This window comes from Ciconia boyciana, chromosome 1 (genome assembly GCF_034638445.1).
Source record: "Ciconia boyciana chromosome 1, ASM3463844v1, whole genome shotgun sequence".
NCBI lineage: Eukaryota > Metazoa > Chordata > Aves > Ciconiiformes > Ciconiidae > Ciconia > Ciconia boyciana.
In genome coordinates, this window is record NC_132934.1 from 101,650,488 (window position 1) to 101,676,673 (window position 26,186).

The following is a 26,186-nucleotide window of genomic DNA, read 5'->3' on the forward strand; positions in this document are numbered from 1 at the left end:
GTTGTGGCTGAGTTTGTTAACAGAGCCAGCTGTTTGTCCCTCTCCACTTTTCTATCCAAAAATTAGTCTATTGAATAAAAACAGTATAATATCAAAGAAATACGCCAAATGGTACAGTCCGTTGTTACTTTATTGATAAACACAGGTCACAGAATTTGACAGTTCAAAATACTAAACAATAGCAGTACTATCAGAATTGCAGACCCCGACCTTTGTCTCCCAGTCATTTTGTTCACAGTATGATAAACACGAATATAAGTGGGAAAAAAAGGTGAAAATTTACTGCATACAAGCAATCTGCCATCCCCAATTGCAAAATAAATGTAATGTTACCCGCTATAAGGCTAAGACACAACCAGGGTCCACAGTTCAGTGGGTGAGTGGTAACTCTCTTGCTTCCTGTCAAGTGTCTACACCCCAGTCTGAGTAGCAGATATTTATGAACTGCAAAACTAACTGTCCTGTAGGCTTCTTAATGGGTATTTAAAATAACTGAAATGGAGTTAAACTTCACTAGAATTAAATTTACTATCTGATGAGAAATGGGGATGCAGCATCAGTAGTTGTCCATGTTGGAGACTATGTAATCCTATTTTTGCACTTATTTTTCTTTTGGTTTAGGGATTTTCCAGATATGTCTGATTATCTGTTAAATATTTAAAATTCTATATACAAAATTTGTTGCCAGTTTTTTTAAAATGTATGATTGCCCTGAAATGTTACCAATAATACATATGCATGTTACAAAATTTAAACATTTTGTTTTCAGAATTAAAACTGACTGTTGTGTGAATTTACATATTTAAAAATGGAAGGATACCATAGCTACACAGTCCTACTTGACTGGTGCCAGTAACTTAAAAAAGAACCTTTAAGCTAAACAATCTGTAGTTAAAAGATCAATTTTATGCCAGATATCTGTCTGATTGTATGTTTGCAGCTGTGGGGAAGTGTCAAACTGGATGTTGTGGTTTAATCCCAGCCGCCAACTAAGCACCACGCAGCTGCTCGCTCACTCCTCCCCAGTGGGATGGGGGAGAGAATCAGAAGAGTAAAAGTGAGAAAACGTGAGGGTTGAGATAAAAACAATTTAATAGGGAAAGCAAAAGCCACGCATGCAAGCAAAGCAAAACAAGGAATTCATTCACTACTTCCCATGGGCAGGCAGGTGTTCAGCCATCTCCAGGAAAGCAGGGCTCCATCACACATAACGGTGACTTGGGAAGACAAACGCCATCACTCCAAATGCCCTCCCTCTTCCTTCTTCTTCCCCAGCTTTATATGCTGAACATGACACCATATGGTCTGGGATATGCCTTTGGTCAGTTGGGGTCAGCTGTCCCAGCTGTGTCCCCTCCCAGCTTCTTGTGCACCTGGCAGAGCATGGGAAGCTGAAAAGTCCTTGATTTAGTGTAAGCTCTACTTAGCAACAACTAAAACATCTCTGTATTATCAACACTATTTTCAGCACAAATCAAAAACACAGCCCCATACTAGCTACTATAAAGAAAATTAACTCTATCCCAGCCAAAACCAGCACACTGGGAAAAAAAGAAAAAAAGTAAATTCAGTTGTAGGCTGACCTGTTGGTGCTGGTTACTGTTTTGTGGTGTTTGGTGCTCCATTTAACTAGCTACAGCCCTACCTAGCCTGTGACTCATGAGAGCCTTGCTCCTGTAGTCAGGATAATTAGCTGGGTGACCCTGTCACTGCTACAAGGTTGCTAGAAGACCTTGAACAAAGTCACATTGACTTCTCTAAGCTTAAGGTTTTGGTTGGGATTTTTTGAGGATGGGGATAATGATTTTTCTTTGCTTTGGAAAGCACTTAACACTGTGGTGTGCATCCAATATAGTGGAAAACTAGAAATAAGCTACTCTGGTACTTCTTCAGCAAACCTGGGAAACATTCAGATTTTATGCAGAATGAATATGTTTTTATAGTAGTACTTACTTTTGTTCTTATGCTCAAATTTCTGTATCCATACAAGAAGTCTTATTGGAGGGAGCTTTTTTCACATCAACCTGGTTATTTGAGAATTCATATTAAATTCATGGTTCATCTCTGTGAGATTCCTGTGAAATATCTTAGTATGTTCAGTAGAAATATTTAACTCTGATACTTGTCATCAATCGTGAAATATTCCAGACACAGGGATTGAAGATATATCCTACATAACTACTTTGGTGAAACACAAATTAGAAATCCTGTTCTGCTAAGAGGCACCTTCATGATTTCTGTTTTATTAAAATGGGGTTGGATTTGCATCACCAAAGGATTTAGTTATTCCTGTCTTATAAGGCCAATAGAGGACTATTTGAGACAGTATTCAGAGCTTTCCCTTGGGTTACCAAGGCATTAGCTATACACCAAAATTCATATAAATCCAAATGCAGCAGTGGTGATGGGTTTGGAGAGGTTGGCAATGTTTGGTTATGAAATTAAAAAATTACAAGAATGTTGATGTCAAGACTACTGGGCAATTTGTCTGCTGACTTCTCTCCATTTCATTTGAGAGAGAGATACATATAAACAGGAATAACAAAACAGAAATGCATGCAGCCCCTCTACAGATCATTCAAATATGTGACTGAGCTGACAAAGTACTTATTGAACAAAAGCTTGTATTTTGTTATTCCTTCTATTGTTACTGTTACTATTCATCTGTCTATACTATCTACGCTACTCTCTGCCATTGCATATAATACTACTAACAATTTATAAGTTTTAGTCTATGCTTTATGCAAACATAAAACTTTAAAGCATGTGGGGTTTTTTTAAATTGACTGTTTCTAGCAAAACAGTTTAGTATTTTTTGCTTACCTGTCATTCATTGGTAGGACAAGGTTGCAGTTCTTACATAAATCCGAGGCTTCATTTAAACATTGCTTTTCACTATCCTGTAGTCAGTATTCCTGCTGTAGAGAAAGCAACATGCAGTATATTCAGTGGGGATAGTCATGAATGTGTCTGTGCATATGTAAATACAATTCAGTAATTATTATAATTTGGGGCTAAGTACTGCAAGTGGTCCTACATGTATGCTGGGGAAAGGGAAAGGAAAAGGAAAGCCTGAACAAACTAATTACAGAATTTTGTGTGTTGCTTCCATGGCAAAATTGGCTGGAACTAAGACACAGGAAATCTAATTGTTATTGAGGTGAGCAATAGATGAATGTAGTTGCTCTTACCCTGATCATTAGCTGTAATTAAGGAACAGTTTTCTGAAAGATTGGCAGTAATATTTGATAACACAAAAATAAAGACCTTTTGTGTTAAAATCAATGGCAGTATGGCCCGTGACGTTCCTGAGAGCAGAATCTATCATTAAAAGTGCCTGTATTTTATAGGCAGACACGACTTGCGTAGTAAATAAAAAAAACAGAACCAAAACACAACCTACAGTTCTTTTAGTCTAACATATTGTCTGCTTGCACTAGATATGGACATAAACTGGACATTTAAATGGATGGAGAAATTCCATAGTATAATGTATGGACTACAAGTTGGTGAGCTTTATTAAAATCATTTTATGTGATACATTAACAGCCAGATTGGTGATCAGTATTTTAATACTGTGTATGTTGCTGGCGTGAAATGTGACTTTATTCAGAAGTACCACGTTGTGTTAATCCACATCTTACAATAATGATAGACGAGAATAAAATTACATAATATTTAGTACAGTAATGTAGAAGATGCAAAGATGTGTTTGAAATAATTTTTGATAACCATGAAGATTATTTTCCTGTGAGCTTGGAAGTACTCAGAGATAATACAAATGAAAATAGTATTTGGTTCCCACAGAAGCACGAGACCTTCATTTTCAGCGTTACTGAATGTGGTTAGTCAGAGCTGAAATAGTTTGGGAGTCACTAATCATGTTCTGTGTGTTTGAAAATTAAGCTTGTGAGTTTTTCTACAAACATGTCAAAAAGGATTCTGTTTTAAAGACCAAATGCCCGATTTTATAAGAACATTTCAGCATTTTTTGCATCAGAAATTGCACACCTATACAATTACCTACCTGTTTCTGGGCATTTATATATTCCCCATGATTACAGTAATTTTGCTTGCGTGCACAAACCCCTGACTTGTACATGCAAATAAAGCAGGGGCTTAAATAAATTCCACGTACAAATCCATACTTGCATGTGCAATCTTGGTAACCACAATTAAAAATGTAAGCATATTTTTAAGCCTCGCCTTTTAAAAATTGGATGTTATAAAGTATTTCTTAAAGTGGGTTAGATTGTATTCTCATTGCTATGACTTCTTGCTAATTATAATAGTGTAAAAGAGACAATTACACAGAGAAGAAAAAAAAAGAATTGCATAGCTTTAGTTGATCTATTATAAAAGCAACTGGTCTTGTGAAAGTTGTGAACCCAAAAAATGAGCATTGAGATCTTAAATCATTAAAAACTACAGTCTTATAATAAGGCCATAACAAGAAATGGTATCCTTGTAAATAGTGACTGCACTATTCTTCAGATTTTTATTGTTAATAACTGCCTGTAAGAATATTACATTCCTTCAAGCTATGCCTTCTCTAGAAAGCTGTTCTACGGTTTTGTAATAAAGTAATAAGTCATGTCAGGGAGAGCTTTAGTAGGCTTTCAGTGTACAGTGTACCTTGAGTGTGTTCTGAGGCATGAAGCCAAGTGCCATTAATTATTTGAGAAGTGTGCTGGTAACTTACTATTCTTACACAGAAATTCAGTCTGACATAATGCCAGCCAACAAAAGTCATTGCAACAACTAGCAGGCTGGAAGTTTTGGTACTTGTCAAAAGTTGAAACCTTACAGCTTCAGAAAAATTGCTTCCAAAAAAAGCACCTGCAAAACAAATGAAGTAATTGCTATCACAGGAATTAATTAACCCAGGCTAGCAGATTCATTTGTTATGGACAGAGAAAAGTGCATCTGCAGATTCAAATGGTCTGTTCCTGCACACGGAATAGAGAAATCCATTATGAACTACCTAATGTACATACAGAGTTGAAAACAGAAAGGTTTCTCATACTAGGATGAGGAAGACAGAAGAAAAAATGGCGAGAAGATGGGGGTAAATGGGGAGAAGAAAAAATGGGGATTAGACAGAAATATCAGTTTATAGTATCAGTAGAAGGGACAGAGAGGAAGAATCACATGTATATGGTAGCATTGATAAAGGATACCGTAAGATTGACAAACTGCTCTCTATATATCAAAAATTTTTCTGCATATATCTGGGAAGAAAGCACTTCAAATTTTGTGCATATATCTGGTAGGAAGCACTTTGGATCTTTCTAATAGTAGGAGGTATTTTTCTAGCATTTAGTTATCATGCTCAGATCAAGAGATGATGATTTTATAACTGTTATCACCACTCTGAGAGATCTTTTTTAACATTCCAATAGAGAAAAATCTTTTTGGAAACCAACACCACATTGGCCACTACTTGAACGTATTTATGATACTGGGGAAAACCTTAGAAACAATATAACAGATACTTGAACTAGACAACAAAGCTGGCCATGCAACTCTGAATTGGGAGATACATCTTTTTACAATTATTGTGACAATAGAAGGAAAAAAAGAAGAAAAAGAGGCGGCCATAGCTTAAATGGGCTTGACCATTTATTCGGCCCCTACGCTAACTCCAGCATTGCAGAGCAATTGTCTGCTGTGGGTTTGCATTCATTGTGATCATGAAAGATACACAAATGAGCACCTCCTTATAGAAATGCTGCTTTCATCTTTATGATATAGATAATGTGCAAAAGGAATTAGCCACAAAATGGATCTGATATCTGCAGACCATTTTTTCCTCATGCAGAAAGAAATATTTGATACAGTCTAATGCTTGTTTGCAGTGTCTTCTGATAAGGTAAGAGTCCTCAACTGTACATAAGAGTGTAAATGTTTCTGTGAAAACAGAAGCCTTCATCGCCTTCCAAGTTGGACACTAATTCCTCTTGAAATGTTATGGAGAAAATCCAGCAAACACAGGTTCCTTCCGCAGTTATAATATATAGTATTTCTTATTGCTGTTTTTCAGACTTCTCTTTTGTAGCATTCACTGCAGTGTTGAGAAACTTATTACACTACTGCCTTATCCCCCCCAAAAAAAGCACTTCCAGCTACAACTGTAGCCTAACCGCTATTTCAGCTTTCCCTTATGAAAAGCAATTTGATATGCTGAACAGCTCCCAGCAATGTTAAATAAACTACTCCCTACGTGCGTTATGATATGGTGTCCTTGGTCTAATGGATTTTCTTGATTTCCATATTACTTTAGTCGGAGGACTACAGCAGCAGCAGTTTCCTTCTTTTATTTTTGGAAGTGGTAAAGAAACCTACAGAAGAATCTGTCCTCTTCAAAAATGCAAGGAGGGATGTGCCACTGCAACATGCATCGCATAGGAGTAGACATGCTCCACTCATTTTACAGTGCACAAATTCTTCCATTTGGCCTTGGCTTGTGCATCTACAGTGAACTAAACATGTTAAATAGAAGTTATTAAAGTTTAGCTGGAGATTCAAGCATTCTCTCCGCTATTCTGACATGCGCCAGCGAGCTTTCCTGACTAGCGCTGGCTACTGAAGTATGCTCCTCCTTTTTGGTCCTTGGTGTTACGAGTTCCCAAATAAGCCAGGGCAGCTGAGTAGAGGAATACCTCTTCTACCTAAGAGATACCCTGCAGCAAAGATGCTGGGGTGTTGGCTATTACAGCTGATTATCTAGTATTTCCGTTTTCAGGATTTGCATAGGTGCAGAATGCTCCTTGGCATTGACGTTGTTCCAGGTCACTCAGATACCAGCTTTTTACTGGACAGGACTGAGGGAATGAAGAAAGAATTTTCTTAAAAATAAAGCTTTGCAATAATGGAACAATGATTTAAAAGTAATAAAATGCATTATTAAGATTATGCTTTAAAATTAAGAGTTTTTACAGCTGCTGTGGGCAGATTTTGGGACTCAATGAGTAACTTCTGCCATTTACTTCAGTGCTGCATTGCCCTGGAGTGTTCTCAGGGTTACATTTCTCCTGCTTCTCTAATTAAAGGTGGGTACTGGAGATGCTGAAGATGGCTGCTTGGAGAGGCAATGATCTTTTCCTTCCATTCTTTTCCTGCAGACCTTCCTGATCCCAGGAGTATGCACTAGTATATTGCAGGAAATAACTTCCCTTCTTTTTCACTGCTGTCATGTTCCTTGATTACCATTTCTATTGTGTACCTTAATTAGCCTGACTGATTTCTTTTGTTCACTATCTTCCTAAAACACAGTGATGTTCCTTTAAAAATTATGCAGTGTAGAAAATAGTATTTATACTATCTCCTTTAAAGATTTATGAAGTCTGTCTAATTGTGGATTTTCTATGGGGTCTATCCATAAAATGTCAACAGAAATAAAGACTAATTTGGGTATGGAGCAGTGCATTTCAGTATATGTATTTCCCACCTCAAACAACTTATTAGATTTCAGGGATCCCCACAACACAGTCAGCAGCACAAAGCAGTAAAAAACAGTTGCTTGCCTCTTCGGGGAGGTGCATCCTGTTGTTTCTGTCTCTCTTCCTCCATCACTAATAAAGTACCCCAGTCTTCCAGCCATTTTTGTCACTTGCTATTTCTGTGAGACATCTTGACTTTTTGTTCTTCCCAAGTCCACAAATATAACTGTAGTGTATTTTTATTCTGTGGCTAATAACAGCCTGCCTGTGTATTATTGGTGCTTCGCACATGTTGAGAGAACTTACAGTGTGCCAGGTGAGGACCTTCCAGCATCAGTGTCCCTGCCAGAAACTGCTGACAGATCAGCAACAGCTATGAACACTAGGGACTAGACTCTGCCTTTACTGCATTTACCAGTTAACAAGAGGTCTTTATGGCCACATACAGTACATTTACAGTACATTTAGGCAAATAGGTTTTCATTGCATGGAGGAGTCAGAGATCATTGCCACTATAAATAGTGAAACAGCTTTGGGGGTCCTGTTTGAAAATTTTGAGCCAAAGTTTGCAAAGGTCATGTGTGGTTTTTTTTAATGCTGGTTCCTTGTGATAATGCCAGTAATGTAGCGCTGCAGTAATGTGGTAGTGCAGTCTCTGAGCAGTTAAAAACTGGAGTCTTCCCATTCTAATAGCTTCTGTTTTTTACCTAGGCAGCCTTTTTATTGACTCAGATGCCGGAAACAAATGTTTCTCTCAAATCACTGACACATCTTCACTAGTCAGAAGATAATCACTAATTTCTTCCAGACATATCTAAGCGGCATGAAAGCTGCTTTTGTTTTGATTTTTCACTGTTGGAGCTTATACAGGCATATATAAAAGGACCTAACAAAACGAAACTGTACAGTCATCTCTGGGTCCCCCTTTAGGAAGGTGTATCTGAGCTAAACACACACACACAAAATAAGTTGCCGTAAGTTGCAATATAGCAACTTTCTCTAAAAAATTAACTGTATTGACTCATCACTACAGTTTATAAAATGTGTTTAGGGGTAATTTTAAAAGGTTGCAGACCCTCTGTAAAGCAGTATAGCCTGTATTATGAAGAGCTTTTATTTTTATGGATATGATCTTGATCTGTAGTATCAATGCTTGATATTTCAAATCAAATGAGCCTCTTTTCAGCTGCTTATAATTTTGCCAATTTTGTATTCATTCATGCTGAAACATTCTTACCTGCCACCTACCTGTTGTAGTAGTAAATTTCATTTACTATATTAGTTTCAGAAAAAATAATTCAGCTAGTTCTAAGAATGAAGTGAAAAACAAAGTTTTATCAGTATTGAAAACATTTTCCATGTCTTTCTTTGTGCAGTACCCATGCATTTAGAATCATATTCTTAAATTCTAGACTATATGAAAGTTTTTAGGATGCTTTTTTATGTTTTTGAAAATGCAAAAATGAGTCCTTAGTCAAGATGTTTTGAAAAAGAGGTTAACAATATAGAATGTACACCTACAGGAAAGATCTATTAAAAAGGTGACGAATACAACGGGTAGGCAACCTGTGAAAGTATCATTCTGCTTGTGATTAACAAAGAAAAGAGCACCAGTTAGATGTATTATTCCTACGCTGTCACTTGCCTCCGTCTTGCCTGTAAGTTAAGGGGAAGCCAAAATACAGACAGACAGTCTTCCTCCCAGATCTTTGAAAATCCTTTTATTACTAGGTAATGATAGTCACCAGCAGCAATATGAAAAGCAGCTTAAGTCACTGAGTAATTATTGCTCTGTATGCGAAAAGCAAAGTTTAATAAGATTGTTTTCACACTGCAAAATCTATTTGAGTCACCTCAGTGGCAAACAAGTGTTTCTCTTTGTTGTTATCAGAAGTCTTTAGTTGCCAACTTAAGCCTTTGAGAAGTAGCTGACAGCACCTTAAGGAGTGCAGAAAAGTATTCACCTGTGCTGTGTAGTACAGATCCCAGCTCTTTGATGAGCTATTGAATTGTATCTAGTATGACAGGCAGTGATAAAATTAATACCATTGACTCTTCTCCTTGTCTGTGTGAGTTTTTTGGATAAACCACAGATTCTTTATAAACATGGTGTGTGACCCAAATCATTGCTCAAGTTATTGTATTGCAACTAATGTTTTATACAGAGAAAAACTGCATTGATGGGAATTGAAAATACTGTTTGATATATACCAATTATCTCTTTTGTCATTTCTTCTAATCATTTTAATAAACAACCTCAATAGAATACTGAAATATGGGAATGACAGAAAATAAGTCACTGGGGAAAAAAAAAGAATTCTCACAAAGAGAAAGAATAATTAATTTCATTTACCTATCTTCATTATGTAGTTATATTTGAGGAAGCAGCCTTATACTTGCCTCTTTTTCTTTCCTCTCCCTTGTTCCTCTACAAAGTCAAGGGTGTGAGTAATGCTCTTATCTGTTCTCCACCTCAAAGAACAGAAATATTAGAGAGCAGAAGATATTGGCAAGAGAAGAGATTGACTGGAGCATACGAACACAGATGCATTTAAGTGCATGCCGAAGCACACAGAAATATAATCCATCAAATTTACCACAAACAAAAAAGGAAAATCAGTCTATTGGCCGCCAAAAGTTGGGTCATTCTATCACTAAGTTTCCTAGGGGTGTCTGTTGTCCCTTCCTTACCGTCTGTAGGAACTGAACCAAACTAGAGCCTTGCTTTCTTGATACATGATGTCTTTTATTCTTGTGGTTTCAACTAACCAGCATGTTCCATAATTTAAAAGCTGTCATGGCTGGTCTTCCTCCAATGGGTTCTTCATGATGCCTCATGTTTCTAGCAACTCCTCCTGCATATTCTCACTATCACGTTTGAACATGACCCAAAGTGAATCCCCTCTCTTTTTTCACAGTCCATTCATCACCTGAACAAAACAAGGATCATGTGAAGAAAGAAAAGACATGAGATTACTTAATCTGATACTACTCACATTCAAAGGTTGTCATCATAGCTTCATTTTCCTAATTCTCTAATATCCTAATCTTGACTTTGTGATCATATTCTGCTTTTTGTAATATACAATATGCATCTTTTGTTACATTCTTTTCTCTTGTTCTTTTCTATATACTTCTTTGTTCTTTTCTATATACTTTTACTAAAATATAAATTGGTTAAAATAATATTCTAGCTCCTAGTTTCTGCACAGTGGTAGAATAGAACAGGCCTTATTGGATTGCCCTTTTTATAAAGTGATCAGATATCAGAGGGGCAAGAGGACTTTAAAATTGGAATAATTATATATTAACAGAATATAACAAATATGAAAGATGTCAGTCTCATAGTGCATTAGTGGGTTTCAGTAAGCAATTAAAAAAAATGTATGAGGTGGAAAAGCATAGCAAATTATGTGTTTCGGAAAGATTAAAACACCTCTTCCACAGCTACTGATGGTTGCCATTCATTGTAAATGACAACAGAGTCTTCTCAATTTTAATTTGATTGATGAGTTCTCAGCAAGCTATAAAAATCCCATTTTCATGAGAAATGTCTTCCCACACACAAACCAACAAGTGTCAGACACACCTAAAAGTTGCTCCTAAGTTTGCTTTGGACTCCCCTTACTTCAACTAATTTGGTAACGGTGGATTCAGATGTTGTAAAACTTAAACAACTGAAAACTGGAATCAGCTTCTTTCTTTCACAATGACATGCTCCCACAGAGCAGTGAAAATGCCCCTTTTTTTAAAGCAACAAGGTTTATGACCACAAAGATGAGCACCACGTTTGCGTTTTCCAGATTTCATGTCTATACATCATGCCCCGCCCGCAGGCTGGGGAAGAACTTAATGGCCATAACAGTCTCGAGCAGTAAAGACTCTTCTGCAAGAAAACCCACAACTGTATTTTGTAGTAATTGACCCATGACCTTATTTACTGGTCTGGGCAGTTCAAAAGATCCTTAAAAATACTGTCCCATCCAGCATTAGATGAAGCCGTCACTCCTCACTGCTTGAATAGTGCCGCGAGACCAGGCCCTGCAGCCTGCCAGCCTACACACAGCTCAGCCTTTGTCTGCCTTCCCCTGGATTTGGAAACGTGTCCGGTTTCCCAGATGGATTTCAGTGAAGTATGGCTTTCTCTGCACTTGCTGCAATATATATCCAGCTATTGGTTTAGGTTATTGAGGCACCACGGGAGCCAGCACCTCCCTGGGGGCTGGTAGTGGCAGGGACTCCCCAGGGGCGGCCAGGCAGGGCCTGGCAGCCAGGGCCTGTCCCACCACCTTAGGCCTTTGGTGGTGGGCCGGGCTCTGGCTTCGAGGCTCTGCCCGGCCACCCTCAGCCAGGGAGCAGGGCAGGCCAGGGGGCAGCCAGCAGCAGCCCCGGCATCGGGCACACCTTCCTGGGGATGGGGACAGGCTGGGGCTGGGCCAGGATGTTGGTCTGCAGCTAGGCCAAGCTCTGCAGGGCCCATGGGCAGGCAGAGCAGGGCTGTACCACCGTGGAGCTGTAGCCCAGGCAGGGACCAAGCCCTCAGCCAAAAGCAGCTCCCACAGGCAGGGGTCGGCCTCGTGACCTCTCTGTCAGAGAGCCTTTCTCTGTGGCCCCAGTGGGATGGGGCCACCCTTGGCTGCACTGCTTCTGAGCTGGCCCTGAGCCCCCACAGCCAAAGCCCTGGCAGGGGGATACGCTCGCGGCCCTTAGGGGTGGTAATGGACATAGACTGACCCTGCAGCCATGCACAGGGAAGAGCGGCTTCCCCCAGTGTCTTGCACCACACACGTACCATCCTCTTTGGAACAGCTGAGATCGTATCTCATTTTAGGCAGTAAGTGTACAATGCACCTCTAACGTTTTTCCAGTCTGCTTCAACAGCTCTGCAAATAACATCAACAGTGCTAAACTCTTTTGCAGCTGCTTGATAAATGTTTTCTCCTACTCTCTGCCCAGGCTGGGAGGCTAGCAAGCCATGAATCACTTTCTTTAAGAGTTCACCAGAGCTTTGCATAGCGTTAATTTCTCTTCATATGCATCTGTGTATAATACAAACAAAACTAAATGCCATATATTAAACATTAAATAAGGAAAAGGATATTAATTACAAAGTTTCTATAGTTTAAAAACCGCATCGTCAAATCCTGATAAAGCTGTAGTAAAGCACATTTATAGATGTGTTATCTTTTATGAAGCCAATTAAATTATCAATGCTTCTCTGCATGATCTCTGGTATTTCATTGGAGAAAACTTTAGTGTCTTTGAATTGTTCATTCAGATACCCTGCTAATTACTTAACCATTAAGACAATATATTATCTTCCCCCAGGCTTTACAAAAGTCAAATCTCATACAGTTCGTATAATTAGTAACTCACAAAGTCACTTCTGTTAGATAATGTTAGGGAAAATAAGATGCCTCCCAGTGATTTGGAAGTTAGAAAAAAATACTCTGTGGTAACAAAGATAAAAACAAACTTTAGGTTTTTTTGAATAGTCATTAGAAGCTTTTTCAGACAGCAGCTTTTCATAGTTTAAATTTTAGTTTACACTAACCTACACACAAATAATTTGTGAAATTGATAGGTGCAATAGCTATTAGCCGAGTGAAAAAAATGTTATGAGAAACACTTTGAAAATACTGATTTATTAACCCATACAAAATGAAACTTTCTGCATACATAAACATCTGGAACAAACTTTTAACTTACTTGTAATATATTTACATAGGGTACGGTTTTGCGCAGGAAAGATGGCTTTTTTCCTTCTCCAAATACAAAACCACAATCCATTTATAATTAAAAGTTTTTGAGTTTCTGATTTGCCCATCAGGCAGTTTGTGCACTAATTAATTTTGTGTGGCTGAAACCACCACAGGAGAATAAACAATAGAAATAATAGGAAGCTAGGCAAAATCTGAGGAACTTGGTTAACAGTAAGCATGTAAGTAAGCCTACTGATTAATCGCTTTACAGAGTCGTATCCTAATCCTTATTTTAGATAACATGTGACTTTAGGACTCTGAAGTTGAATACAACATCTAGTGCTTGTGTGTGGTTTGATATCACAACCTGCAGTCACACACAGTGATTTACATGCAGTAATTCAATCTGCAGTCTCATAGCAGAACATTTACAAATGCCAGTTCTACAAAATGTAATGCATAAATCAGAAATTACAACGGAATGCCTATACCATTGACTCCTTTGTGCAATTTTCCTGTAAATTTTAATTGGAATTGCTGTGAGCTACAGTTGGCTTACAGTGGTCTTATACAACCTCCACCAAGACACCTAAGGCCGAAGGAACAGAGAGATTCTTTTTCTTTTCTTCGGAGGGAGACATCTCTGAAATCATAGCAGTTGAGGCATTTCCTAAATGAGCTTTTAAAAACCTGGGTAGTAACTCTAGTGCTTGCAAATTTTCTGTGGAAAATGGTAAATTTAGCAATTGTTTTTGTTAATTGTGCCACTGAAACACAATATTTGTTAGAGTCTAAGCTTAGATATGTACAGCAGCTGAAGTGCTGTATTTCAAACTCGTGCTGCATATTCATTGATTTGGATAGAGTAACAGTTTATTTTCTTTCACCTTGAATGTTGGCAATCAGCACTGAGTTATCCAGAGAGGTGAGTTATCCCAGGCTTGTGATCATTTGCGGGTTTTCAGGTTGTGTTATTTTATCTTGTTTATGAAGGGCTGGTTTTTATTTGAAAGTGTACAAGAATCATGGTTGTGTGATTCTACATTCGGACGGGAAGAGGGTTATCAATAGCTTTGTAAACTTCCCATTGAAAACCTTCCCTGATATCTTCCTCTGCCTCAGAATTTGTAGTACATACCTGGCTTAATGGATAAATGTATTTGGGTTGGCTTCAAAAGAAGTAAAATGATCCACATATCCATTATTTTTTCCCCCATCTTTTCCATGAGTATATATGTGCTTTCTTTTCAGAGACATACCATATCAAAACCATAGTTGCTTTAAATACATTACAGAATACCATTTCAGAATAAAACATTTGATTTTTTAAATTGGAAATGAATCTTCTCCTTGAGTTTTATTTTGGAATAGTGAACTGCTTGAAGTTTAAACAGAATATTTCTCTTGAAAGAGAATGCTGTGTTTCTGTTGATCCAACGTGGTTTGTCATTTGGGGGACAGAAGGGAAGAAGGAATGATTTCAGAACTGACAGACATGAATTTCAGAAGTAACAAGGATTTTAAAGAGCACTCATTTTGCTTTGACTGAAACCGTAACCTGGAAATGCCAACTCTTCAATCACAAACTTCTTTGCATCGCACCACATGTATGAAAGGTAGCTATTAAAAGCAAGAATTTAATATTCATCCTTATATAAGCCAGGGCAGGATTTGGGCATGAGAAAAGAAGAAAGGAGCAGGCAAGCGTAACACCCTTCCCCGCTTTTGCCTCACCTCCTCTCTTCCTTCGTTCCAGCACAGCTAAGAGGAGTCAGTGCCTACGGCCTATATCTACAGTGCTGCCTTCTTCCATGCACCAAACCTGCTGTCTTTCCAATCAGTAGAAAATTACCACTCACTAGAATCACAATTGTATCAGACCAGTAGCCTTCGTTCAAAGGGGAAACCCCTGCTGTTCCCACCCCTCTTATCTCTAACACCAGAAATATTTTCTTTTCTGTCAGTGACAGCAGGGCAGGATTCCTCCCTAATGTCTGTTCAGCAAAGCCACAAGAACACACTGCGAGGACAACTGCTGAAATTGTCAGGTCAAAATTAAGCTCTTAAAATTAACTTTGAAAAATTGTCTCTTGGATTCTGGTAGGCGATCAACTATTATCTTTTTCAGTCCCATCTTCTCACTCCTTTTCCCTCAGCTACTAATGAAACTGCTTTTATGTCAAGCAAGTCCTTTGGAATCAGAAGCAAAACTGATCTGTGTATATGTTATCTATGAGTTAATATTTTTTAATAACTCAATATGAACTGACAGAATCCATAAAATGCATACTTTTGGGTACTTTTTAAAGAACACCTCATTTTAATATTGTTATTTTGTCTTATTACAAGGGAAGAAAGTACTGCCTAGTTTCTCTAGCAGTGTAAAGGAAATAATCTTGAATATGTCAAAATGAGAAACAGCCACATGGATCTTCGAAATCATATTTATAGCAATGGTTTCCATCATACTGCTGAAGGAGTCAGAAGGAATATGAGTCTGTACAGTGTATACATGTTTGAGTTGGTCTTGCATTTGTTTCAGTTCTGGTTTTGGATTGGGAAGCCAGAAGACAGTAACTGCAATACATGCTGGCATGTGTAAATGTGGTAGCTGGCAGGAGAAAGAAAGAAATCTCTGTTTAAACATGCGTGATGAAGTCTGAGGATAGTTTTAAAATAATATTTCAGAATGCAAACCTGGCAGATTTATGATAAGATTTATTTTAACAAATTGTTTCTGCTTTAAAGGCCAGCAAAAAGGCACATAAGGTTATGCTGTGGTTAAGAATGGCAGGGACCCCTGCTCCAAGTAACTGGGGGCACGGTGAGCTCTGACTGTCACAACATCCCCATCCCCACGGCAGCTGCTATCCAGGTTGTTTCCTGGCACAATTAAGAATACCCTCAGGCTTGCGGTAGTTTGTGCTAGAGGGTATCGGCATCTCCTTCCTACATCTCTGAAGGTGGTTACAGCAGCACCTCCCAGCCTCTCATGCCAACAGGGTGCAGAGGACCCAGCTGATGGGGCCCTTCTGTCAGAGGCTTCTCAGGGGACTGTGGGCAAGTCAGACCCATCTATAAATTTATAGGGATGGCGTCCTTGTCTTATCAAGGCATTGTGAGGATGAACATATTAACATTGCAGGTCTCCATTACTTAAATAAGGAAGCCATATAAATAGCTTTGGCGGGTAAGAAGTTATCTCACTCTTTCTTATTAACAGATGGAACCTATGTAAAACATAGATAATGTGCTTTTGTTTAGTGATATTAGTGAAGTTGTCTAGATAACAATTTCAAGCAGCAGTGAGGACTGTCTGTAAATTTGGAAGCTCTCTCTTTTAATGATTTCCCATTATATACCAAGAACAGATTATTTTATTTTTAAGTCCATACACCAAAATAAAAACTGTGAAGAATTGTATGATCAAAATAGCATACATATCTAGGTTGAAAAGGAAAGAAGGTGCATTATAACTGCATGGAACAGATTTTACTTATGACCAAAACTTGCTTCTATTAATGAAACTTATTTTCTTGTTTTGCAGCTTGCAGGCCTGGATTCTATAAAGCATTTGCTGGAAATGTAAAGTGCTCCAAGTGCCCTCCACACAGTTTGACTTACGTAGAAGCAACTTCTGTCTGTCAGTGTGAGAAAGGTTACTTCAGAGCTGAGAAGGACCCTCCAACTATGGCATGTACACGTAAGTCTGATCAGTTCCAGTGTCTGCAATTCTCTTCTCCTGTGCCTCATTTATTTATTTTTGTATTTTTAAAAGATGACATGGGTTTGTACATTTTGTGAAGAATCCCATTCAGGATAACCAAAAGAGATTTTTAAAATCAAAATTCAAACATCATATTTCTATTTAGTCTAGATATCCCTAAAACTACTGACATGTCTCTTAGTTTGGTAACTTTTTAACTTGTAGTTCTGAGAGATAATACAAAGTATGTAATCATTGTCATATAGATAGCAATGTTGAGTTTTAACTACTAGAATTTTAAATACATGAAAATATGCTTGTACAAAAACTTTCAAAAAAAATGAGGAGTCACATAAAGAAAAAAACTGATATGTCATACTCTGCTGTCTCCCCAGATTTAAATGAAAATTATAAGACAAATATCATCCCAACACAATTGAATAAAAACTAAACTCTCTAAAAAAGACAAGAAAATCATAAAAAGAAAGGAAAAAAGATGTGTCCAGTCAGAAGGAGATATAATTAAACTCTCTTGCATATCAACTTCTTTCAACAGAGAGTTATTCCCTCTTATACAACTGTGATAATGAAAATTTTTTAGATTTTTTGATAATTTTTAAAACACAACATTTTGTGATTTTTGACTAACCTAAATTTGTCATTAAGACAAAACTGATGCCCAGCAATCTAGGGGCAGAAATTCTGACTGAGAAGAGATTTTTATTACTTTGATCAACGTGCTTATGTCTAGAAACGTAAAGCATAAATTTTCTTTTCACTTAATAAAATATTTCTCATAGATTTTCATACGTGGTTCATTACTCACTGGGATTCATTTATTGATTATAAAGCAACTATATCTGTTTAATCTCAAAACTGGGAACAAACAGCAGCATTTAAAAATCTGTGGGTGAGATACTATATTTACATATAAAATCCTATTATTTAATAAAGACGATTAAAATCTGTTTGCAAATTTTCTAAGATACTTAGTTTCCTGTGTAGCATTTTGTTAGCTCTTTTGGTGGAGGATTTGATTCAAGTACATTTTTTGCCACAGTCCTCTTTAAGAGAATTCTAAAAAAATTAACATGTTAAATGCATGAAGTATTTTAACAGACTAAGTATACAAAAAGCTTAAGAGATAAAACCATGAAAACAAAGTACTGCTGCAATAACCATCAATGTATAGTCATAATTTTGGTATGTTTACACTGCGTAAGGCAGCACCATGTAAAAATGACTGAGCTGACACTAGCAGAATTGAACTACTTCCTGTGCTCATGCTCGTCTCTCCAAATGGTACTGTCCTAGGCAAATTGGGAATATACCAGGTAATTTGGAGCTGCTTTACAAAGTCATAGGCATTCTGTAATCCTGAGGTCATTACGTAGACCAAGACATTGTCCATCCACTAAATGGGAGTGATGGACACCAAAAATGGCATTCTTCAGATCCAAGGCACTTAGCAGAAAGTTATCTAATCTAACTATAGGGTTTTCAGATGGGAAGGGTAAATCTCAGCCTCCAGCTGTTTAAGGGACGTAGGATTCAGAGAGGCACCCCAATCCAATGCACACAATCTGCTGTCAGCTCACTCTAGAGCAAGGCATATAGGCCTATCTTTTGCACAAAATATGTGAGGGAATAAACAATGTTGTTTCAGACTTCCCACAGGAAAATAATGATTACAAATAATTCCACTCATTTGAGTGCCCCAAGCACAGGCCATTAAAAACTTACCCACAGAACTAACACACATCCCAGGTGCTCTTGACAGTTTCATGCTTAGAAAGATGGTTTCACTCATGCATTATGCAGATGTGGTTCCATATTATTTATAAGTCATTGATTTTTCATCTCTAGAAGACAGTTCTTCTCTGAAAAAAATTCTCATACATGGCATTAGGTTTCCATAATTATCTTTCAGGGCACAATTTTAAGCCCTGCTACCCATTAGTATTGATAACGTAGGGAGGAGCATGAGAGCCCTGTGGCATCCGGGAGCAGGTACCTACAACACCCCTGTGCTTTCCCAACAAAAGCAGAGTGCTGAGAGCTGCTTTGGCCAAAAACTGTCAGGGAAGACTTGCTGCCAGACCTCTCCGTTCCTGCTGAGGATGTCAGCCAAAGCAACCAAGTGAGTGGAGGCAGGGAAGAAATCAACCACAACAGAGGTTCCAGTGCCCCATCTCACCCTGACTTGGGAGAAATAAGAAATAAAGGAGATAGTGAACCACATTCTAGTTTCTGCCTTGCTCTTGGTTCAGTGCCACCATGCATTGCCTCTCATTCAGCCTAGACTGCAAAATATCAGTACTTCATTGACTGTAACAGCAGATGTATTCATCTTATACCTACGATGATGATTATTTCACTAATTGTCAGCTCTGTTAATGACACCGAGACTCTTGACAGGCAGACTGCGTTCTTTACCTTCTTGCACATCATCAGTAATGAAGAGTCTGCAGGCCAAATTATTCCCTAAGTGATATCTTTAACCCCACTTCTTTCAAATTATGCTCTCAGTTATTAAAATTATGTTTCTGTCATAAATACAACCTCCTTGCCTTCGGTGGGTCTGTGCAGATGTGGCTAATTTAAATTTAATAAACAAAGATACAGATATGAGTAGAATTTAGATTGTTCCTTCCAAACTGCCATGCTTTACCATAATAAAAGGAGTTGAAAAGTTAGGGAAAAAAAATGGGCCAATTTAACTAAATAGAGAGAAAAGGCTGTGCAGTCAGAAAATGCCTTTTCCACATAACCACTTTTGGGGCAGATCTGCATTTTTGATGTTCATTTGCAAATTTGTATCCTGACATGTGAGATGTGGCATAAGAAATTAGAATTTTTTCTTGTGACTTTTTAAATGAGAATTATTCTTGAATTAAACACAGAAGGAATGGTGGATTCCCCTTACAAATTTCTTCATATTCAAATGTTTTGAAACAGCTGTATTAATATCTATTTCATTTGCTTCCCCAAGTCCTGCAAAGCAATATGCCTGAGATAAGTAGATATTTTATTCTCTCTCCCTTTTCATTCCTGTATCGGGCTAGACATTATTCCTCACTCCAGAATTTTTCCTCAGTACTGGAAAACTTGCATATGCAGCATTATGGAAAATAAGGACCTTGATTTAAGAGACTATGAAATTAAGAGTTTAGCTTCAGGCATCCACTGTTTTCAAGATGAGCTTCAAATCTAATTTCATTAATTCTGTGAAAGTGCATACTGTATGCTTTTCCAAAATTGTACAGTTCCCATTTTTGTTTCATGTAACTGTATTTTGTAAAAGAAGAGTGTGCACTTTGCAGAAGAGCATAATAGAAAACTAATTTTAATAAGAGGAATGAAAATTACATTAGGGTATATTGTTAATCTCTTTCTCCTAGTCTTTTTTTGTTTGATTGGCACTTGTTATCAATCTCTTGCTGCTACTCTTTCTCCTTATTGTATTTCTTTGCCATATGTGAGTACTCTATCAGTGATCTCTCTGCATACACAGTGAGCAACAAATAGCATCTAATCCCCTGTCTGATTACTCTGTACATAAACTTTAACGTTTCCCACTATAATGTAATTGGATAAATTGATCCATCTTTTCAAGGTCAGAGGCAGGCAGGCTTATACTGGGTGTCTGAGTCTGAATGCATCTCTTTTCATGTTAAGCTTAAACAATTTTGAACCCAACAAACTTATGCTCTGTTCAGTAACTTCTGCCACAAACTGTATCCTCTATTTTTAAGAGTCAACACTGTATTCCAGCAGCAAAATCAAGCAATTTGCTTGAAGTCTTTGACTCTACTGCCTCTATTGTTATTTATATATATATACTTGTTTGCAGTTTATCATTACGCTCAGACTTGGAGTATTGGTTTGCAGTCACTGGCTTCCATTCTTCCTGCCTGCCTCACAGAAAAAGAATAAGTGATTCTGGAAAGGAAAAAATGTAATACAGCATTCTACATCAAGTGACACTACTTATCTATGCTACATGTATGTATGTATGTGTATAAAAAAGTAATTATGAACTCAAGGGGCACAGCCAGATGCTGATTCTGACTATTCTCAGAAGACAATGGTTAATTTTTGCCCTTCCGCTGTAAATTCAGTAGTCAAATAACACACACTTCTATGAGTCCAATAGTTGGTAACGGACAGTTCTCACTTAAAAAACAACAACGTTTTTTCCAGCCAGTCATCACTCTGTAGTGTTTAAAATACTGCATTGCCCTCACTAGACTTCTGCAGCGTTGGGTTTGCTTCTCTCTCCTTCCATAAAGGGCAAAATGCACTTCACCTTCACAGATGGAGAGGATACTCAAAGCAAGATGAGGTGCAAAGCACTGCATGAGGCATAAACTCAGCTCTGTTGCTTTTGGAGTGGGCCTGCTTCTCCATAAGACATCAATGCCAGTCTACTCTGCAGAGAGTGTAGAAATACTTCTTACATTATAAGTTGTAAATGAAGCAAACAACATTGCTCACACTCTGTGGGCTGTGTTTCATCTAAGAAGAGCTGCATTTTTTCTAATGCTCATCCATCTGAACTGTGTTTTACTCTTTTGCATAAAATCCAAAGTCATGAATTTTGCTGTGAGGAAAGGATCCATCATTTTCACGAATATACTTGTTTTCCTTAAAAATCAGTATAAGGAAATCCCCGAGAGCTTTGCACAGATATCTGCAGAAGGCTTATTGCTGCCAAGTTTTCCAATGTGTCAAATAATCTTTGTATAATTTATAAATGATAACAAAGCAATCAGACCACATTCATAAAAGCCCAGTGACACATAATTTAGCTGAATCTGAGGATTAGAATTAATTGTCTCTCTTTGTTCCAAGTTCTAAATCTTAGTAAATGATTCACTGCATGTCATTACAGCTTAATATTTGCATGAAATCACAGTTTAACTGGCATAATTTAACAGCAATTAAAAAGCTATTTAATCATCATGCAAATTGGCATGAGGGGCCTTGAGTATGAAGGGTGTCTGAGGTTTTTTTCAGTATTTGCAAGCGGACAGTCATATACTTTCAGACACCCCTAACATAATTGATAATGTTCTCCCTATTCGTTGAAATATGAATGTACAATAATTCATGTTTTCTCTTACAATTGAGGATTAAGTCCCAAATCATGAATATAACAACCTTCACTCTCTAGTACAAACAAAAAATAAATTTTTAAAAAAGGGCATTTTATCTACTGTATTGGCTCTTCTATTGATGCCCTCTAGATACAGCATAACAAAAATCTGACAGAAAATTAAAAGTGACAAAGCCAGAGAAAACTCTCCTATTGCTCGGATTCACATTAATTCCTGTTTCGGCCTGCCAAAGTTGATGAAGTAACAGAAAAAAACCCTGAGCTATGATGACCCATTGTCATAATATCTATAGTTTATGTAAGATTAAATTTAAGCCAGTTTCAAAACATTGGCTCCAATCCTTTGAGCAATTACACACATGCTTAGTTTTAAGTGCATGGGTATTACCAATTATTTCAAGGGGATTACTGATCCGCTTAAAGTTATGCACATATGTAAGTGCGATTAAGGCTCATCCTCCATATTCCTAAAACTCCTCGTTGGTTTTAACAGTGGGAATTTGTTAAGACCAGTCATTATTTAATTCTCACAGCATGTTTTTAGAGGAAGCATAATTATTCCTGTCTTCTGCACATAAATAATAACTGAAGCTGAAGTAATCTGTGCTAGTTTTAGCTTATTCCAATCTCAGGACTGTTTTCCAGAGTAGCTAGAACCATCAAGCTCACAGTAATTTTATGGAAAGTTTAGAGGTTTGTAAATCTGAGACACTCTAAGGTTGTAGGGTCTGTTGGACCACATCAGCATCTTCAAGGCTGTACCTTGTCTCTGTTTTCCACACCGTTGGAAAATGATGTATCAATATAATTAGCCTTTGTTAAACAAGTTGCGTTTATAAATACTTATATATTATAGTATTTCAAATGCTTCAGTGTTAGACTTATCACAAGGTCACAGTCAAAGGCCAGGAAGGAAATACTCAAAATATTCTCTGAGACCATAAAAATTGCAAATTACAAAAATAAATTTCATCTGACGGGTTCCAGAAATATTGATCTTCAGTACAAATGAGCCACATACATACAATTCAGCTAAATGATTCCTTGATACGCTGAAAATAACTGGTCTTTCCTGTCAGGGGGTTTTTAGCTGCTAACTGTGAACTTTGCACAGATAGGTATACGAATAACTACTCACACATTCAAAATAATTTAAACTTTCTTGTCCACTAAAAAAATGCAAAGCGATGTAACACCTCCAAATATTTGAATTATCAAGTGCTTGAAATCCAGCAGCTAACTCATCATTTACTTCAGGGAAAAATCATTTTAATGAAAACATAGTCTCAGTTATTTAAAGTTACAAATAAATGCCAGAAACAAAAAAGCAACTCAAGTGTTCACCTACAGTTCACGGAAAATTTTAGCATTTATTGGTTCACATTTTCTCTCCCACGCTATACAAACTTTTTTCCCTTTATAAGCATTCCATCTTTTATACCCACATTTATGTCACATAAGTAAACTAATAGCATCACTTAAAAATTACAAATGTTGCTGAATAGTGACCTTTTTTCTGCAACTATTATTGCCTCTTTCCTCCATTAGTATTCATTCTTGCCGCTATGTGTAGGTACAACTGTATAGATCTTTACTACTATGTAGTTTATTAGTAAAATGTAAGATACAGTAATGTCTTCTGTTAATGTATAGTCCATTTTAGTATTCAGGGTCATCTTCAAGAATTAAGAGCTTGAGTAAATGGATTTATTTCAGTTGTAGGTGCATATTTCAGAACCACTCATGGGCTTGATTTTCTAAATCACTACATTTTGTTCAGTCAAATAAACAGCTAAAAGTTTGAAAATCAAATCAGTGTATCAGTGCTGGAGTAATTGCAGATCTTAAGGAAAAAAATGGAATTGAATTGTTAGAAAAAAGGAGTATATTTTTAATTTATTTTTTTTCGGAGATTTGAGATTGTGATTTATATATGAAATGTTAGGAGGAGCTTTGATACTTTGTTTTCCTTCCTAATGGAAAGTTCTGACCATTTAGCTGACCATCCTTTGGGCACAAGGTCTTGCCCTCATCCTACAAGTTGTTGAACTGGAATTTACAAGTGTTGATCAATATTTTTGTTTGTTTGTTTATTTAGTTCTTCTCTCATTGTCTTAAAGTTTTTATAAAAGACATTATGATATTTTAATTATCTGACTCTCTCAGATTTACTGTGCCACTCAATTTCTTGGGTGAACTACACTCTGTGTAACAATTAGCTGATGTCATTTGCAAATGTTTCATATAGCCTTTCAGTCTGCTTGAGAGGCCCTGAAGTACTGAAAAGCTCACTTGAAGTTTGAACAGTATGTCAATCAAAACTTTATACTTAAGTCTTGCTGGCAGGTTGTATAAATCACGAAAAGCTGCAAAGCAAGCTGAAAGCTTTCAAAGTTCCTCTACCAATTGGCTAAGCAATCCATGTGCACCGTGATTTTACGTTGAGAGCTGGGAATATAATGCTTATTCAACTAATTCAGCTCAAAAAACGCCAGAGATCGCCAGTTGAGTTTACCACAGTCATCTTACATATATCAAAACCTGGAGTATAAGGCCTTGCATTTTGCTAAATCTGTGTTTCTTACATAATTTTATGGGCATATTTTGGGTCTATATACAAATTGCTTTTGAAAACCATGTGTCTGTAAGTGTTGGCTGAAATATGTTAAGTGGAAAAAGAAGAATATAATAAGAAATTGAGACAAGATTATTCAGACTTCCTTTAACAATTTCTGCCTTTCCTTCACCCCCTCACTAATTCCTGAAAAATCATTAGGTGGTAAAGTTCTTCCATCAAACTGTGGAAGCTGATATATAAAGCCTCAGATGATTTACATGGGATCCTACACAGTAAGTCAGCATAACAGCTTAAAACTTCTTGGATGTACCTTGACTATTGTGGGATCCATGGGAAATGGTCAGTTGTGGTTCGTCCGACAGTACACAGAGAGCTTTACCACCTGCTTGCTAGCTGAGCTTTCCTGTACTCTGCCTCCTGCTACTATCTTTGCAGCCCTCCCCACAGTCTTCCAGAATTACTTTTTCTCCTGCTTTGCGGCCATCCTTTTAGATCTTTAGCTTGCAAGGTTGATGTCTTCACTGTTATACTGATGCTGATGAGGTGCCAGGTGGGAAAGAAAAAACTTGTAAAGTGTCTCTTGTGCCTAATAGTCTTGGCCTGTTGCCACCTAACTCTGTTAATGAGCAGCAGTAAAGAAATCCCTGGGGATAAGCACTGAAGGATAGAAAAAATATCTGGCACTGCAGAACTAATACAAACAATTTTACCTCTTGTAGGTATTCCAAAGCTGTTATTTATTTATTATTCAATTTAACTCTTATAAAACATTAAAGATTATAAGTATCAGAAAAGCCTACATTACTAGACATAAAATAAGGAAATAAATTTAGTGGTTACAGCTCTACCCCAGTATCCCACAAGATCAAGAGATATTTAGTGCAAATTTGTGTTATCAAGTCTAGGTTCGACATTCCCAAGTCATTTTTATGTTGCCTTAAGTGACTTCTGAATTAATTCTAATTTATTTAGATTATTCAGCTTTTTATGATCTCACCTATTTATTATTCCTGCTTAATTTTCAAGGATTGTAAGTATATAGAGAATTTTTAATTTTTCCATTGAATTCGTTATTGAAACATAACTCTTTTAACTTCTATTTGGAAATAATTGCCGTAAGACTAATATATTTTTTCATGTTGTTTTTTTTTTCCTCCAAACTAGACAACTGTCGCTTAACAGCCTTTTCCCTCCTTCTCTGCAGGGCCACCTTCTGCTCCGAGGAATGTGATTTTTAACATTAACGAAACAGCTCTCATGTTGGAATGGAGCCCCCCGAGTGATACCGGAGGAAGAAAAGATCTCACTTACAGTGTCATCTGTAAGAAATGTGGGTCGGATGCCAGCCAGTGTGAGATTTGTGGGGGAGGTATCCGTTTCATCCCCAGGCACACAGGTCTCATCAACTCCTCTGTGACAGTGCTAGACTTTGTGTCACACGTGAACTACACCTTCGAAATAGAAGCCACGAATGGGGTCTCGGAGCTGAGTTTCTCTCCCAAGCAGTTCACAGCTATCACGGTTACCACAGACCAAGATGGTAAGTCCCAGCACTGCATGTCTGTTCCTGTGCCCCTGACATCTACACACTTATTAGGGGGATTGTTTTGTTTCTTGGAAGTCTGGGTCAGCAAGTTAG

The 26,186-nt window shown here is 37.4% G+C and overlaps 1 protein-coding gene across 13 annotated transcripts in view; it reads left to right on the forward strand.

The window, feature by feature from the left end:
- The window catches only part of EPHA6 (EPH receptor A6), a 532,004-nt gene that overhangs the window by 259,265 nt on the left and 246,553 nt on the right, over window positions 1–26,186 (forward strand). For 7 of the 13 annotated variants that reach the window (XM_072885220.1, XM_072885227.1, XM_072885244.1 and 4 more), the window contains 2 exons: window positions 16,692–16,847; window positions 25,752–26,087. In XM_072885220.1, coding sequence (XP_072741321.1) covers window positions 16,692–16,847; window positions 25,752–26,087 — 492 coding nt within the window. Of the gene's footprint in view, window positions 1–3,440; window positions 3,510–10,360; window positions 10,447–14,650; window positions 14,761–16,691; window positions 16,848–25,751; window positions 26,088–26,186 lie in introns of those variants that run through there. The other 6 variants (XM_072885203.1, XM_072885210.1, XM_072885253.1 and 3 more) reach the window with 4 other exon arrangements.